Source organism: Haliotis cracherodii, unplaced genomic scaffold (assembly GCF_022045235.1).
Source record: "Haliotis cracherodii isolate W230 unplaced genomic scaffold, xgHalCrac1.p SCAF_1, whole genome shotgun sequence".
NCBI classification, from domain to species: Eukaryota; Metazoa; Mollusca; class Gastropoda; order Lepetellida; family Haliotidae; genus Haliotis; species Haliotis cracherodii.
The window spans coordinates 39,360,622-39,377,594 of record NW_027266264.1 but is presented as its reverse complement, the minus strand read 5'-3'; the positions used below and the strand labels follow the sequence as shown (position 1 = coordinate 39,377,594).

At 40.4% G+C, this 16,973-nt stretch overlaps 1 protein-coding gene and 1 pseudogene across 10 annotated transcripts in view; both read left to right on the top strand.

Annotated features, from left to right (window-relative positions):
* LOC139477800 (sodium/calcium exchanger 2-like) overlaps positions 1 to 16,688 on the top strand; it is a 194,231-nt gene extending 177,543 nt beyond the window's left edge. For all 10 annotated transcript variants that reach the window (XM_071260235.1, XM_071260225.1, XM_071260230.1 and 7 more), the window contains 5 exons: positions 3,861 to 3,983; positions 5,265 to 5,340; positions 8,669 to 8,822; positions 14,990 to 15,165; positions 15,805 to 16,688. In XM_071260235.1, the coding sequence (XP_071116336.1) occupies positions 3,861 to 3,983; positions 5,265 to 5,340; positions 8,669 to 8,822; positions 14,990 to 15,165; positions 15,805 to 15,939 (664 nt within the window). In that variant the 3' untranslated portion in view covers positions 15,940 to 16,688. The remainder of the gene's footprint in view (positions 1 to 3,860; positions 3,984 to 5,264; positions 5,341 to 8,668; positions 8,823 to 14,989; positions 15,166 to 15,804) is intronic.
* LOC139470757 (uncharacterized) lies at positions 208 to 1,716 on the top strand (annotated as a pseudogene).
* Positions 16,689 to 16,973: the final 285 nt, after the last annotated feature.

Sequence of the window (16,973 nt, the reverse complement as noted above, 5' to 3'; positions counted from 1 at the left end):
CGCATAGCAGAGCTCCTGGGCAGATACTCCACAAAGAGAAGTTGCACCAAGAGAGAACTTCTCTCCCTGCTCGGACACTTGAACTACGCTTGCAGAGTGATCGTGCCAGGCAGGGCGTTTGTCTCCTACTTGATCAAACTTTCCACAACTGTTGATAAGTTGCATCACCATGTTAGCTTGTCAGGTGATTGTAGAAAAGATTTAGCTATGTGGAACAAGTTCTTGATAGAATGGAATGGTATTTCCCTCTTCCACGACCTCCAAATCTCACCTACCCCAGACGTTGAGCTTTTCACTGATGCGACGGCTACAGTGGGGCACGGGGGCTATTACCAAGGTGCCTGGTTCGCTGAGAAATGGTCGGAGGAAGTTCTATGTAGTATGTCCGGTGAATTGTCTATGGCCTTCATGGAACTCTACCCGATCGTCGTGGCAGCTATTCTCTGGGGTCATCTCTGGGAGAAAAAGCGTGTGCTCTTTCATTGTGATAATCAGGTTACCGTGTTCATCATCAAGAAGGGTAGATCTAAATGTAAAGGTATCATGTCCCTCATGCGCCGACTTACTTGGACAGCAGCAGTCAACAACTTTGTGGTATTGGCCCATCACGTACCTGGCTCAGATAATAACATTGCTGATTCACTATCTCGTTTGCAGATCACCAAGTTCCAAGCCCTGGCGCCACATGCTCAACCACACCCACTCCAGTGCCCCCCCAGCTCGCAAGTAATGTGGCCCTGAATGCGCATCTCAACAGACTGTGGTCCGCGGTCGTCAGCAAGGGTACTCAGACCGCCTATTCGACTGGTATGACCTGTTATATAAAGTTCTTGCTGACTTGCGGACTGTTTCAAACCATGTTCTATCACAGACTCCCTCCTGTGAACGAGGTATATTTACAGTACTTCATTGCCCATTGTTATGGCGTGCTGCAGTTGAAACATGTCTCTGTTAAGACCTACCTAGCTGGGGTGAGGTTCTTTTACCTGCAACGTGGCATTACCACAATATTCGACCATCGTGGATCTGGGCGTTGAACAGACTGCAGTCCATCATCAGAGGTTACAAGAAGTTGCAAGCCCCTACTCCAAGAAAACGACTTCCCATCACCTACACAGTGTTGGCGCGAATCGTGTGTACACTGCGTGCAGGAGTACTTGGACCGTTAAATGACCTTGTAATTGAATGCATGTGCTTAACTGCCTTTTTCGGGTTTCTCAGATGTGGAGAAATCATGTGTGGTGCCAGGTTTGATCCCAGTGCTAATATTTGTTTGAGTGACATCAAGTTTGACTTCGCTAAGAGAAAGTGCACTATCCTGCTGAAAGCTTCCAAGACGGATCCATTTCGAGTATAGGCGTCCCCATAATATTGTTTTCCAATAGTCGCTTGTGCCCATTCTCAAGTTTGAGGAAGCTCTTCTATACCAGGCTTCTAAGTGAGGATGCACTATTTGTGGACGCTCAACACCAGCCCATCACACGGGCATTGTTTCTGTCCTGGCTCAGCAGAGTGCTGACTAGGGCCGGTTTTAACTCAAACGATTATAGTGGGCACTCGTTCCGTATCGGTGCTGCCACCACCGCAGCTAGCGCCCGGGTGGAGGACCACCTAATTAAGACTATGGGCCGCTGGAATTCAGACTGTTTCCAGAGATATATTAGAACTTCAGAACAGACTCTGCTTCACGCACAGCGTTCGTTATGTGGACCCTAATCTACAAAACAGATTCTGTGCCATATTCGTATTAGTTTGCAGTTATCAGGTTTCGTGATCATGTATCTTACTCATCTTTGGGGGCACTCGGTCGTACACAACCTCGTTTGGGCATCTCAAGCCATTCCATGCCTCAGGCAGCAGCATTACATGGCTTGGCGCCCCCCAAAATTCCTTACCTACCTGATCCGGCGCAGCCACCAGTTCACATTCCATACCCGCAGGGTACCCCTATCATTCATCTAAACATAATAATAATCTGCTCCTTGTCTTCAACACCTCTCTACCCGCAGGGTAGCCCTATCCTAGCAGGCCAGCACGGCCTAACCCCCGTCCGCAGGACATTCCGTGTGCGACCGAGCAGCCCCCTTGTATATAGCATATATATCCCAATGTGTATTAAATTATATTGTTTCCTTTACCCTTTGTCCTGTTTTCATTGCACAAAATGTGAATTTAATATTTTTGTTTGTGCAATGATAATACCATCCATGTCATTATATGCAGTTCATCTCGTAGTATCTCAACCCTAACGCCTTTACTTCACCACTCACCACTGGTATATTTATTGTATCCTTTGCCATGTGCTCGTACGGCAGTTTGTTTACACTACCACTTCCGGTGGTCTCGCTCTCAGTGAATCTTTTAAATTGTTATAATGTTTTTTATCACTCTTGTCAGGCCAATTGACCTTGTTTTAGTATTATTCTCCCGTAGCCGTGTTATCGTAAACCAACATCCATGTAGATTAATTTCTTATATACTCCCATGATATCTTTCACTACCGGGCATGCGCAGTGTGAAGGAATGACGTCACATGTGTATTTATGTAAATTCCGTTCAGGTTCCATCTTGCCGTTTAACCATTGTTCTGTCAAGTCAATTTGGTACCCTCCATCCACCCCTTCACCACCTTGGGGCTGCTTGGTTTAAGCACATTATTTCTAGAACTAACCCCTGTCCGCAGGACACTATCCTACCTGGTCCGGCGCAGCCACCAGTTCACATCCATACCCGCAGGGTACCCCCTATCGCACTACCCGCAGGGTAGCCCTACAACTAACCCCCCTCCGCAGGACACTTACCTACCTCGTCCTGCGCAGCCACCAGTTCACATCCATACCCGCAGGGTAGCCCTATCCCACTACCCGCAGGGTAGCCCTATCCCACTACCCGCAGGGTAGCCCTATCTCTCTACCCGCAGGGTACAGTTCGGCGTCTCAAGCCATTCCATGCCTCAGGCAGCAGCATTACATGGCTTGGGGCCCCCAAAAATTCCTTACCTACCTGGTCCGGCGCAGCCACCAGTTCACATTCCATACCCGCAGGGTACCCCTATCATTCATCTAAACAAAATAATAATCTGCTCCTTGTCTTCAACACCTCTCTACCCGCAGGGTAGCCCTATCCTAGCAGGCCAGCACGGCCCTAGAACTAACCCCCGTCCGCAGGACATTCCGTGTGCGACCGAGCAGCCCCCTTGTATATAGCATGATTGACTATCTGCAGCAAGGTCAGGCTCTCAGTGGGTAATACTATGACACAGAACTGCATCAGTTGAGAAAAGCTATTAAACAAGAGTGTGGAGGAAGGCTCGGTTTTGGTGTGCACCTGCTTCATGACAATGCACCTGTTCACATGTGCCAATTGGCTTTGGTTGTAGCTGCAGACTGGGACTTTTGAATAGCATCCCCAGGTCCTTACACTCCTGACAGAGCAACCTCTCGTTTTGTCACTTACCTACTCTCTAGACACACCTAGGTAACCAGTAACAATGACAATGATTCCTGTCAAGGCCTTTATAAAAAATAGAGGACCAAGATGAAAACATCTTTAGGGTAGGGGCAACATAGCTGGAGCATTACTGTAACAAGTGTATTGAAGTCGAAGTAGATTATGTTAAGAAATACAAACAATTTTGATTATGAACAATTTTTTATGTGAGGCCATAAACTGTTAGATTAACCCTTGTAGGCTTGCAACGGAGAGGAGCTCTTATCACTGGATTATTGTTTTGATGGATTTTTTATGTTTGGGTTACTTGTGCAGTACATTACACTGTGTGTTTGCTTTCAAGTTATGATTTGTGGTTGAAGAACATCAACAGGGTTTGTTGCATATTTGTATCTTGTTGTGTATTTCAGTGCCATGACTGTGGGAGGAAGCACAGATGATGATGGCAATGATGTACCTCCCAAATGGTTTGACTACTTCATGCATTTCTTCACATTCTTTTGGAAAATCTTCTGTGCACTAATTCCACCAACGTAAGTGAATCATCTTCGTTTTGTAGGGTCACCTGGCATGAGGGTCTGTGTGAGCTGATTCCTTGACCTGTCCAACATCTAATGAGATACAAACATTTCTGTCATTTAACCAATGTAACTAAAACTGTGCTATGCAGCAGGTCCATGAAGTGCTTTTGTCTAAATTAAGGTTCAGTGATTTGATTGTTTTTTTTATTTATTGAAACCAGTTACTGGTAGGCGAGACTTTTCTATTTCTCACTGGATTGTGAAATTTCATGTAACTCAGGAATAGATTTGACCTAGTGTCATCACTTCTCAAAATGGCTGTTCTCTTCACATATACCTCAGGACACCTTTTACTAGTCGGACTAACGTTATTGACTTTGCACATGAAAAATTCAACATGGAGTGAAACTAAGTATATGTTTAAGTTAGTAGTGGGATTCAACATTTATGTGTTGTTTTCTCAACCATTAAAGTTTTATGTTTGTGTTTTGATCATGCTCTTAAATTCTCTCACAATGATATGTGGCTTGTTAAACTTTTCCTTGCAATTGTCAAACTGAAGAAGCTGATCTACTTTGACATATATATGATCAAATCATCATGATTTTCTAAGTTTGTTTTTAGTTCTTCAAATTTATGCAGAAAATATTTGAATATCAAAGCTGAGTGTTCACTATGTATCCAGGCTAGGTACAGTGCATCTTCCCGAGGCAAGGAAGTTAACTGACTTTTAAAAGTTCAGTTTCCATCCTTGCCGAACTAGGCTGGAATTCCTGGGCTCGATCGTAGCGCCACCAGTGGCTATTACGAGTCATGTCCCTTCTGAGCCTCTCCTATGGACCAATCAGATTCCACCTCTCATATCACTTGCATTTGTATCAAACAAAATGGTGGCACCCACTGAAGATGATCTGATCGATAATCAAGATCTATATTGTGATAAAACGTGTCTGTCTTACATTACAAAGTGAATCAAATTGCGTGAGCACCTTAATTAAAAATATGGAAAGATTTGTAAAATATCTGTTGACAACGAGTTGGCAGTGTACATGCTTTGCAAATCCTGCAATTGTCTGAAATCTACACAACAGTTTACGAACCGGATTTAGATTTTGATGCGCAATTTTGATTGGACCATGCATAGACTCATTAGTCCAGCCAAAAAGTAACTCCATAATACCAACCTAGTTCGACAAGGGTGGAGACTTGACTTTCATAGTCAGTTAACTCTCTTGCCTCGGGAAGATGGGTACACTGCAGTGTTTTCACTTGGGATGTATCAATGTGTTGTAGGTCTTATCTTGGAGCCTGGCCTGCATTTGTGATTTCCCTGCTTTTCATTGCTGGTATGACAGCTGTGGTGGAACAGGTGAGTGATGTCATGAAGACATAAACCAGCTGTAGTTCTACAGTCACATGACAGTGGCATTGCTACTCCTGTATCAGTAAACGAATGTATTTGAACATTGCTTCTGTTCAAACCAGCTCAGTTAAGCTATAATTGTTTAACCTTTTTGCAATTGCTTGATTTTACTTTTATTGTTATTCCATTATCCATTCAAGTTAAACTGAATATGTTACTAGCTTTCATGCATGGATGGTTCCAAGGCAGCCTTTTCTTCACATGCACCAAATCCAGAAACATACTTTTCATTTGAAACATTTATTACTTGCCCATGAAGAGATCACCCGTTTAATAAACATACAGCTGTATTACACATTGTGTAATACCAAAACGCGTGCTTATGTACTCTTGGAACACGTTTCTAGAACAAATATTGAAAGCTCTCAACATCCCTTGGCTTATTCAACGACATTGTGTGTGGAGATGATAGATCACTGAGAGGAGCTTATGCACACTCGATGACCCCAGCAACCTTGTTGCTAGGCTGACGTCACATGGCATTGTTTCCCCAAAGGATCTTGCAACAAAATTCCACAAATTACGTCATCGGGTATTGTGACGTGATTGTAAACTTTGAGGTGCAAGGCCCCATTCCACAAGGCATTCGTACTGTAGCACAATGACAGCCGTTGGTCTTAGTTAAAGTATGTGAGTTGCGATAACCTTAACGCTACGATACTTTTGTGGAACGGACGCCTGAATTCTAAAGGTGGGCCCATGTTTGGTATTATATTCATACGTTTCAATTTTTGACGTGTTTGAAGTATTATTTTGTTTAAACTCAATTGGATTATGCCGTGGATCGTGTAGGTGTCAGCCTTTTCACACTCAACAGTATAATTCTAAAAATGTTATAAATGGCAAGTAATAAATAAAATACTTAACTCGCTCCCGTGTAAAACCAATTTTATGAAACTCGTGAATAGTTGTGGTATACCACAACTATTCACGAGTTTCATAAAATTACTGTAAACCTGTCTCAAGTGACCCTGATGGAAGACGACAAAAGATCAACCCCAACTATATCACAGTGGATAGAAAAACGATCCACTTTTTACCACACCTAGGTGTTGAGATGTTACTCATCATGGAACAGCACAATGATGCATTGTCTCCTGAGAGTTTCTAGGGTGTTGACAGGGCCAAATAGGGGTAATTTGTCAAGATTGCTTTAAACAACTTCTCCTCTGGAACTGAGAGATAGATATCAACCATATTTGGTTGGAAGCATTCTCTGGTGGTCAGGATTCAAAATTGTACAAATGGTGGGGCTGCGGGGTGGGACCAAATAGGGGTAGTTTGGTTATATTGCTTTAAACGACTTCTCGTCTGGAACTAAGAGATAGATATTAACCATATTTGGTTGGAGGCATTCTCCAGTGGTGAGGATTCAAAATTCTACAAATGGAGGGGCTGACTCCCCAAGGGTCTAATGGGCGGCCAAATAGAGGTAATTTGGCTACATTGCTTTAAACGACTTCCTCTCTGGAACAAAGAGATAGTTATCAACCAAATTTGGTTGGAAGCACTGGTGGGGATTCAAATTGGAGAAATGGAGGACTGAACCCTACCCCCAGGGACTGTACAATTGAGAGTATGAGAGGAATGCACATATGCTACCAGGACTGGCCCTTCTGTTCATCTGTCCGGCACTCCCAGAGGCGTTAGAATCTTGACCATAACATGCAAACCGATGTTATTCCCACCCTATAATAAACAGATACATTGTATACATTTGTTTGTTCTGAAGAGAATTTAGTACTTTATTTAATATGATTTATCCTGGATCATAACATGGAAACGGTTCAGATCTTTATGCTACATTTGTACCTAGAGAAATACACGTTCATGCTGTTATTTTTGCCATCCACCCATTTTAAATGCTGACAGAGTCAAAATTACGAAATATTTGCAGTATTATATACATATACAATGCAAATGTACATCTTGTTTACAGACTGCCGTCATATAGCTGGAATATGGCTGAGTTGGCGTTAAACAGCAAACCAACCAACAAAACACATAAAAAAGGCTGCAAAACATCCCAAATTGTGCTGTAAGAATTGTAACAAAATCCCAGAAATCTTGTCACATCACTCTGACCTTTAAGTCCCTTCACTGGCTTCCAGTCAAGCAAAGGATGATGATTCAAGATCTTCACATTCACATATCAGTGTGTCAGTGGCATAGACCCAGTTTAACTGTGATCTAGTGAAAGAGGACTGTCCTTTAAGACCCCTACACTCAAGTTACAGATGTTGCTTGAGGTCCCTAAAGTGAAACTAGATGCATTCAGAATTTTGCCTAATGCAGCTGCTGAGTGAAATTCACAGCCTGTGGATTTAAGATCACTTTCTCCTCAGTCAGTTCAAGAAACAGCTAAAGACATACCTGTTTTGTTGCACTGGCTTTAAATATTTATAGATTTTCTTACTTTTGTAATCTTTGGCAACACTTAGGTGTTGAGGTTAGCAGTACATAAATGGCAATATTATTACTATTTAACTCTTACCACATGAAATGTCAATTGCGTTTATGTCACTGTTGAGGTAATTGTGAAAATTGCTTGTGTCATATTTTCTCTTGAATATGGTGCAAAGATTATTGAAATAAGAGGATATCCAACAGTTGACTTGTTTCACATTGAACTAGTTAATAGGCACAGGCTATTAAGGTCAAAGGTTAAGATAAAAACAATGTCACTAAAATGTTTGTGAATTTCTCAAAAAGTATTCATGCAGTTATCATTAAACTCAGTTATAGATTTTAGGATGGGGTCTGCTTTGAAAAGGTTGGCATGTCTATCAAAGGTCAAGGTCATATTTGAAGTTAATGTTAAACATGGTTGGATCCTTCATTGCCTGTTACAGTTGCACCTTCATTTTTACAATTGTGAGATATGTGTAATTGTTGGATCTCAAGAATTTGAAAAATTAAGGTCAAGATCCGAAAGTTTTGATGAAATAGCTTTGAAGGGGCTGCAACTACATGCAGACATCTTTCGTTGTTAAACATGTTTTGCTGACATTCATCAAGTGGACCAATGTATTCGTAGAAATCCTGCACATATGTTGTCCCCAAGATATAATGTACTGGAATACCAAAGATGCTCATTTTCATGTATTATGTAAGAAATATTTGGATATTCCCGCATCTGCTTGTGTTTGTTGGACTTATTCAGCAATAATGGAAGCAAGGTTTTACAAAATCCTAGCTAACACAAAATTTACTATTGTACTTAGGATACAATACATCAATACATCTATCATACTTGTATGGCATGTTGTTTCAGCTGGGCCATCTTCTGGGATGTGTGGTTGGATTGGAGACAAGTGTGACTGGCATCACAATTATAGCACTTGGGACCAGTGTGCCAGATACATTTGCTAGTCGAACAGCAGCCAAGCAAGATGAGCACGCTGACGCCGCCATAGGCAATGTTACGGGTATGTAACCAAAAGCAGTCAACTTTTTTAGGATGTCTGTAATTAATCTGAATGTTGTGCATGTACCCGTGAATATCTGGGTTAGAATGTTTATGATTTTCAGCAATTTTAATAATAGAGCTATCCACTAACTTATTTCTTTTTTTATTTTCGTTGTTAACGTAATTAGAAAAAGATGAAAGCAGAATTTTAAGTACAATCTATCATCACATATTTCACAATAATAGTAGCTTTCCACTTAGTGACGTAAGAAAATACAGGGAAATACCTCCATTTTCAAAGCTTTGTATAAATAACACATGCAAAGATTTATTCGATGTTTGGTATCATTTGAGAACTCTGAATATCAAAGATATTACAGTAACCTTGCCAAGAATATTTTCATCATTGTAACATGCAATTTTATTGGATAGAAATTTACTTCTAATGACACTTTTGACGTAATCTAGTATAAGGATCGTGATTGGTCAAAATCAAGCACATGACCTCATTCAGTCAATGAAATTACAGCACTAGATACCGTTCTCATGTATGATATATTTCAAATTTAGACATTTTTTTAATGTTTTAAGCAGGAAATAGCGACCTATGTTTAAAACATGGAACACCAGGGACATATCATGCTCGGTTATGACCTGTGACAAGGATTTCTCATGAATATATTTTGGCAATAATTATCGTGTCCGAACCTTAAAATTGAGGCGATAAATGCTGAGATTTTGTTTGACTTAAATTTCACAATTGCACGATGTAAATAGTAACTATTTTATTTATTACTTTATTTAATTTATTTATGATTTGCTTGAAAACGTCGTTATATTGCTTTTTGGACATGTTCGATATGGACCTGTTGTCGAAGCATGTGTCCCGGATTATTCTTTTCATTAACATTGCAGGGAATAGTTAATAATTATAAATCTATTGATAAAATATGCTAAATTGAAATAAAATAAATGATAGATTCAATAAATGAAAGATATGACAGGTAGGTTCATGACATAATATATTATTTTGACATGGCTAAGTCATGGCCAGTAGACTGGCCTGCAATGTTGAAAGAGTTAATGAGCAAAGTCCTTTGAAGATGGACCCATTTTCACTGAGCAATCTCAGTGTCATGATTCATTTACCACGTTCACAGCTTAAAATAAACTGCAGGCTGTAAGCGCCTGCTAAAATTTAAAACTGTCAGCCAGAGAACAAATCTGTCGGACTCAGGCCTACAGGCCGATGTCTATTTCCAACATTGGTCTTCAGCACAGATTGCATGTCCCTAATGAAGATTCGGGTTGGAATTGGTCTTCAGCAACACATGCTTTTCGTAAGAGGCTACTCACAGGATCTGGTAATCAGATGTATGTCATCGTCTCACAATTGCGTAGATTGATGCGCATGAAGTCATTCACTGGATTGTCTTGTCAACACTTGGTTGTTTACAGACTGCTGTCATACAGCTGAAATATTGCTGAGTGCGGTGTTGAACAACAAAGAAAACAAAAAATGTTGTACAGGGACAGTTTATGTTCAAAAGTCAGAACCTATTCTGATCTAAATAAATATTGCTTGTGCCAGTAATGATGTCTGTATTATCATTCTGTGTGTTCATTTACATAAGATAATGTCATATAAATGAAACAAATTTCCAAATGTTACAGAACAAATATAATACAAAGGGAACATGGTAGATGATCATGTCACTGCATATTATAGAACTTAACTTAAGTGGAAACAGTCTTAAAAAAATGTTTTTCTTATTTTCTGACAGCTTGTCATTGTCACATTTTAGTTTGTACATGGGTAAAATTGACAATCGAACTGAAAAACAAATGATTACTTAAAAGCTAAGTACAGTTATGGGCTGATTTATTTTCATTGCTGTAGGTTATGTGATGTCATTGTTATCCTAGCGAGCAGTATGTCCGTCCATCGTCCGTTTTCCGTTTCCAGAGCAGAACTCCTAAACAGTTGAATATTCTTTTGATATACATGAGTCTAGTGGTGAACCAGTGCGTTTTGATGATTTTGAACATTTATTTACTTGTGCTTTTTTTTTTCATAATGACAAGTTTGACTCATACAAAATGAAAATAAGGGTAGTGCTAGTTTCCAGAGCTAAATTCCAGAACTGTTTAATATTTCTTGATGAAACGTGCTATACAGATCAGTCAACTGGTGAACTGGTGCCTTTTGATGATTTGGGATATTGATAACTACTGAAAAGCATTATCTTTTTCTTCACTGAACTGAGGGTATGGGTATGAAACAAAAGTGGGGTATAAGTAGCTAAACTCCATAATTCCTTTGAATACCATACCTCTATTACACCATTGCCATAAATTCCTGTCTTGGCTGTCAGTCACACTAAACATTTATTTAAATTTTCAACAGACTTCCTCTTCACTGCCTAATCTATCTATATAGTTGTGAGGTTAATTCTTTCCCTGGAAGGAAGCGCAAATGCGCATGCGCAAGGCGGGAACACATCACTTCTTTCCTGTATGTCCAGATGTCAACAATCAGAAAAAATAAACATTGGTTATGACCCCACTAAATCTTCAAGTTTGACTACTACAACATCCTACAGTAGCAGCTTCACAACAAGGGGATATAAGATCAAAGATCGGTCAGGGAGGTAATTAGTTAGTAAAACATATTGTGGGAGATGGACTCTCTCTCTCTCTACCACCGGTGGGACTCTATACGGGATGTGGCATCGACCAAAATATCAGAGACTCACACCCAAAATGAAATGCATGTAGAAAAAGCACATGCTCCCCCAATTCTAGATGTAATTATTGCAAGGGCTTTTAAAAGACAAACTTTGATGATCTGTACAAGGCATTGGGTAAGACACCTGATACATCTAGAGCAGCAAGATCGGCTAAAAAGTCCAAATCTACTACGTCCAAAAGTTGGAAAGAAAAAGTGTCTTAAGTGTGACATACCTTTCTGACATGGGGGTCACTAACATACGTCCGAGCATTTCCAGTAAGCACCATTCATGACATAACACCTTACAATAGCCAAGCTGAATCAACAAGGTCAGACAGGAAGGTGGTTAGCAAACAAAGGGTATCAGACAGAACTTCACCTTATTATAGAAGTCATGAATGCACAGAGCGTGATTCACGTGCTTCTCATAAGCATCACAGTAACAAACCACAACATGAAAATAATAGACATGTCAAATACTATCATGTAGATGATGTAAGGTTGTACAAGCGTGCACCATCTCTTACTGCTACTCTTACTTGCCCAGCATTCGACAGCTCGTCGGGGATTGCGTCATCAGTTAACAGTTATGTTAAATCTCAAATTTCACATTTTCTTTGACAAAGTTTGTTATAGCGTTGTTTATTCACCTGAAGCGATACGATGTAGTTTTTGTACCAAAAGAAAAAGAGTTTGAGGAAGATGTAACCCATACATAAGCTGACCCTTTCTATGGGATCTTTTTTCTGGTCCTCAAAATATACGGTATTCTGCAGGAGAAGCATGCAGCTCTACCAATAGCACTCGTAGCTCTCCCTCATGCAAGCCAGCCTAAGGGGTCCAGCCCTAAGTTGAATCAGTCAATGATTCCGCTTCTAAGGACATGTTTAGACCAAATAGCCAAATGTCTATCAGAGACATTATTCAGGAACTATATCATCTCATGCCCGCCCTACAACCCTCCAAGTCCATCTCTAACCCCAGAATGGAACAAGCAGGTTATGAGGAACCTTAGATCAAGTCAGATACATTACATACCCTTCCTAACAGATGATGTTATCAACAAGATAAACTCATCCATAAATGTGAGCAATATTAGACTCGGTCTTGTGCCTATCAGCATGAGTGCTTATAAGATGCTTGACTCCCCCTCTTCCCGGTTGGCCCGTTATCAACGACGACTACCAGGAATTGGTCAAGAGGACTTAGAGCATGGACTCAGCCAGGTTCAAGGATCTGGATCCGATCTGGTCAACAAAGAGGTCCTGTGTATTAACGCCTACATTAATTGGGTCGCCGCGGGTATCAGATACGTCATCCCACCAGTCAACCATCAAGCGGAGTTGTCCAAGAACACAACAGTTGACATGGTCATGGAACAGGTTGGGTTTATCCACAGCTCTCTGGATCATATTCTTAAAATGCAACAAGACCTCCAGGCCACTCAGATTTGGATGTCCGCACAGATGCTACTGATGCAATGACAACATCTGGTTCAACAAAAACGCCAACTGATCCTGGAACCTCTTAGCAGGAGTATGCTGTCACAGACCATCATCGCCCAACTATGTTTAATGGAAGATTACATTCAGTCATAGACGAGATACCCCGATCTACTACTCAGAAGTTCCAGAACTCAACCATCATTTCAGCTAGCAAGATACAGAAACGCCCTGCCGAACATCAAGCCCACCATATCTCTCCCAAGAGAAGACAAGATTCATCAGGTCATGGTTCTTTTCGTGGCCATTTCAGTCAAGGAAGATCTTCACATTCCAACTATGGCAGGAACGAGCAAACATTCCAACAGAGTAACAGGCAGAGGTAGAGGTGCCTCCAGAGGGGGTCCCCGACAGAAATGATGCTGTACCAGCTCTCCCCAAATCTCCTGATCTTGTCAACCTAGCTTTCCACATGGACCACGATTACAGATTACCAACATTCAGAACCCATCCCTTCTGGGTCCGATCTGGTGTCCTCTCCAAAAAAATCGCCAAACATTGGAAGCAGATCATAGACGACTGGTGATCGAGAAAGGCTACAAGTTGCATTTCTGAAAAAGACCAAGTCTCATCAGTCATCCAGTAGGACCCCAGTTCCATCTAGGAGGAGCAAAATTAAGGCAGCCAACGTAGCCATCTGCAAGCTTTTGAAGAAGAGAGCAATCAGAGCACTAAAGCAATCAGACACCACCCAAGGAATTTACTCTCCAGTCTTCCTAGTTTCAAAGAAAAACTCTACAGAAATGCACATGATCATAGACCTAAAAGTACTCAACAAGACATATTTGATAAAACCACAAAATTTCAGATGGAATCCGTCAGGAAGTTAGGAAAGTCTCACAGACAAGGAGATTGGATAGTGAGCATAGATCTACAAGACCCTTACCTTCACGTTCCCCTCCATCTGATCCATCCAAGTTACCAGCACTACCTAAGATTTGCAGTCAACAAGCAAAGTTATCAAATTTAACGTTCTTCCCTTTGGCATCTCCATTTCCCTTTGGCTATTCACCAGGATTATCTCACCTGTCATCGGGTTCGCTCATCTTATAAGGCTACACCGCTACATCAACAATCTCCTGTCCACTGCTCAAGACAAGTTTAGATCAAGACGAACGTCATATTCCTCATTCAGTTGCTAACATATCTAGGGTTCCTGGTTCATCCCGCAAAATCTGAGCCAATTCCCTGCTGCGCGTTCGGTTCCAAATTCAATTTAGCGGGGTTAAATCTACAGGTAACCTAGCTCTACATTGAAAACAAAGCATGTTTATCTCCTAATCGTGCAACGAAATTGAAATCCGGTTTGTAGACTTTCATGCAGATTTTGGTTGATTGCAAGATTTGCAAAGCATGTGCACCGCCAACTCTTTGCCAACAATCTCCCAAATCTTTTCATATTTTTAATCTTGGCGATGTAAGACCCGTTTTATCACAATATACATCTTGATTAACGATCAGATCGTCCTGACTCGGCGTTGCCATTTTGTTTGAAACAAATGCATGTTATACGAGAGGTGGAATCTGATTGGTCCATAGGAGAGGCTTAGAAGGGACATAACTCGTAATAACAAAGAGATAGGATTTACCTCACAACTATGTAGATACATTGAAGAGGACGTCTGTTGAAAATTTAAATAAATTTATAGTGTGATTGACAGCCAAAACAGGAATTTATGGAAATGATGTAATGGATGTAGTATTCTTAGAATTATATGCAATGATGACTATTGTTTGATTTCTAAATTACACCAGATCAGGGGGAGATGTCATCTCCTGATGGCTCTTCTTCTGTTACTTTATGACATCATACACTGCAATTATATTATCTGTTATTTATGTCCTGAAGAGGCTTATTTGAACTGAAAGTGCCCACCAAGAGTTGGTTAATTAAGTTTTTCTTTTCATTTCTATTCAAGTTGAACTTAACAATCTTCTTGTATATGTGTGCAGGCAGTAACAGTGTCAACGTGTTCCTGGGTCTTGGGCTGCCGTGGGTACTCAGCACCATGTATGCATTGTACCATCAGAAATCATATCACGTGAAAAGCACCAACCTTACTCAGAGCGTCATCATCTTTGGAGTATGTGGCACAATTTGTATACTACTGCTACTACTCCGGAGAAAGGTAAGTTGATCAAGTGTCCCTGCTGACTCCTTTAGTTATCATGAATAGCCCTAGTTATCATAGACAAGTAGAGATTACATGCATGTCATCTGTTGTGCATACAAGCAACTATTAACATGACAATTGAAGAAACAATCATAAGCAATCTGTACTAAAATCATATTACATTGTTTGATTTTAGTGTAAGCATGTGTTTATGAGTATGTATTTGTATCTAGAGAAATACATGTTCATGCTGTCAGATTTGCCATCCACCTATTTAAAATGCTGACAGTCAAAATTACGAAATATTTGCGGTATTATGTACATGTACAATGCAAATGTATATTTTGTCATGATTGCGTAAATGTCCAAGTGAGCGATAAGGCCCTGTGGGCCTCTTGTTAAATAGCAAGCAATGAAGAAACAGTACTTCCAATTGCCATCATCTTTACAATGCATATAAGCAACAGTTGTGCTTAATGATACGCAACATTTGTTTACAACTACCAACATTGCCTTGGTAAGCCAAGTGCAAGATCCAGTTAATTTATCATAGTCAGCCTGTTTCAAACTAACTTGTTTATTGGCAGATATCCATATGACTTAAAAATGCTTTTAGAATTTTTATAAATTTGTATTGCGGTGATACTTTTACAGTTGTTTGGTGGAGAACTTGGTGGCCGCAGTTCTGGAGTCAAGTGGATGACAAGTATTTTTCTATTCATCCTGTGGATTGGATACATCATACTGTCAAGCCTGCAGGCATACAACAAAATCAATCTACAATTCTAGAATGTTTGATGAAGAACTACACCCTGGGGCAGCATTACACACAAGATACACACCCCATCTGTCACACATGGATTACTTATCAAAACATTGTTGTTGTCCAAGATTTCCTTGAGTGCATTGCCACTGAACTCAAGCTTAAAACCTTACTATTGAAGTGTGTCTTTCATGTAGTGGAGGGTAGACATTCCATAAATAATATTTTCCTCTCTGATGGCTGATGTAATTGGCAGAGCTATGAGTGGATGTATGCATGTGTGATAAGCAGATTAATTCTTATATTATATGGCAACAGACCCACCCAGGGAGATTGTATTGTTTCACAAGCTATCTATTGTTGTTGTTAATGACTAGGACAGCTTTGACACTGAGATGAAGTGAAGGCGCACTGTGCATTCGTGCAGCAGATGCTACAGAATAGTCACCATCCCTGTTTGTAAACAGTGTGTACGTGGATAGGTGTACTGCATCATAGGTAAGCCAACACCAGGGTGTTTCAGTCAGTCCTATATATGCTAGAGGTTGGTAACTATTCACCTCTCTTGCCAGTTTACAGTATTTGGTTAATGTTGGCGTTTGTCGTATTCATTGTCAGTTGTAATTTGATATGTATTGTACAGTGTTTCTTGTTTTGATGAGATTATGTGATTTAGGGATTTAAATCCACAGGTATAAAGAGTAAATCAGCTTAGTGTACATGGACCAGAGAGTATTTTGTCATGTATATAGGCGTCTCTCCCCCCCCCCCCCCCCCCCCCCCTCCCCCATCACACACACACACACACACACACCTGTCATCACGATCATGTAGAGAGTATTCATTAATTATCTGTACATTGATACCAGGTATACAGGCATTGATATTGGATATTGTATAGAACTAAGTTAATCTTGCTGACATTTGTGAACTTTTTTTATACATATATGTGTAAATATTTATTTTCTATTCCTATTTTGCCAAAGACATACTTGGTATGAATTTTGAATATAAAAGCGTTAATTCATTTTTCATTGTTTCCATGATCTCATTAATGTGG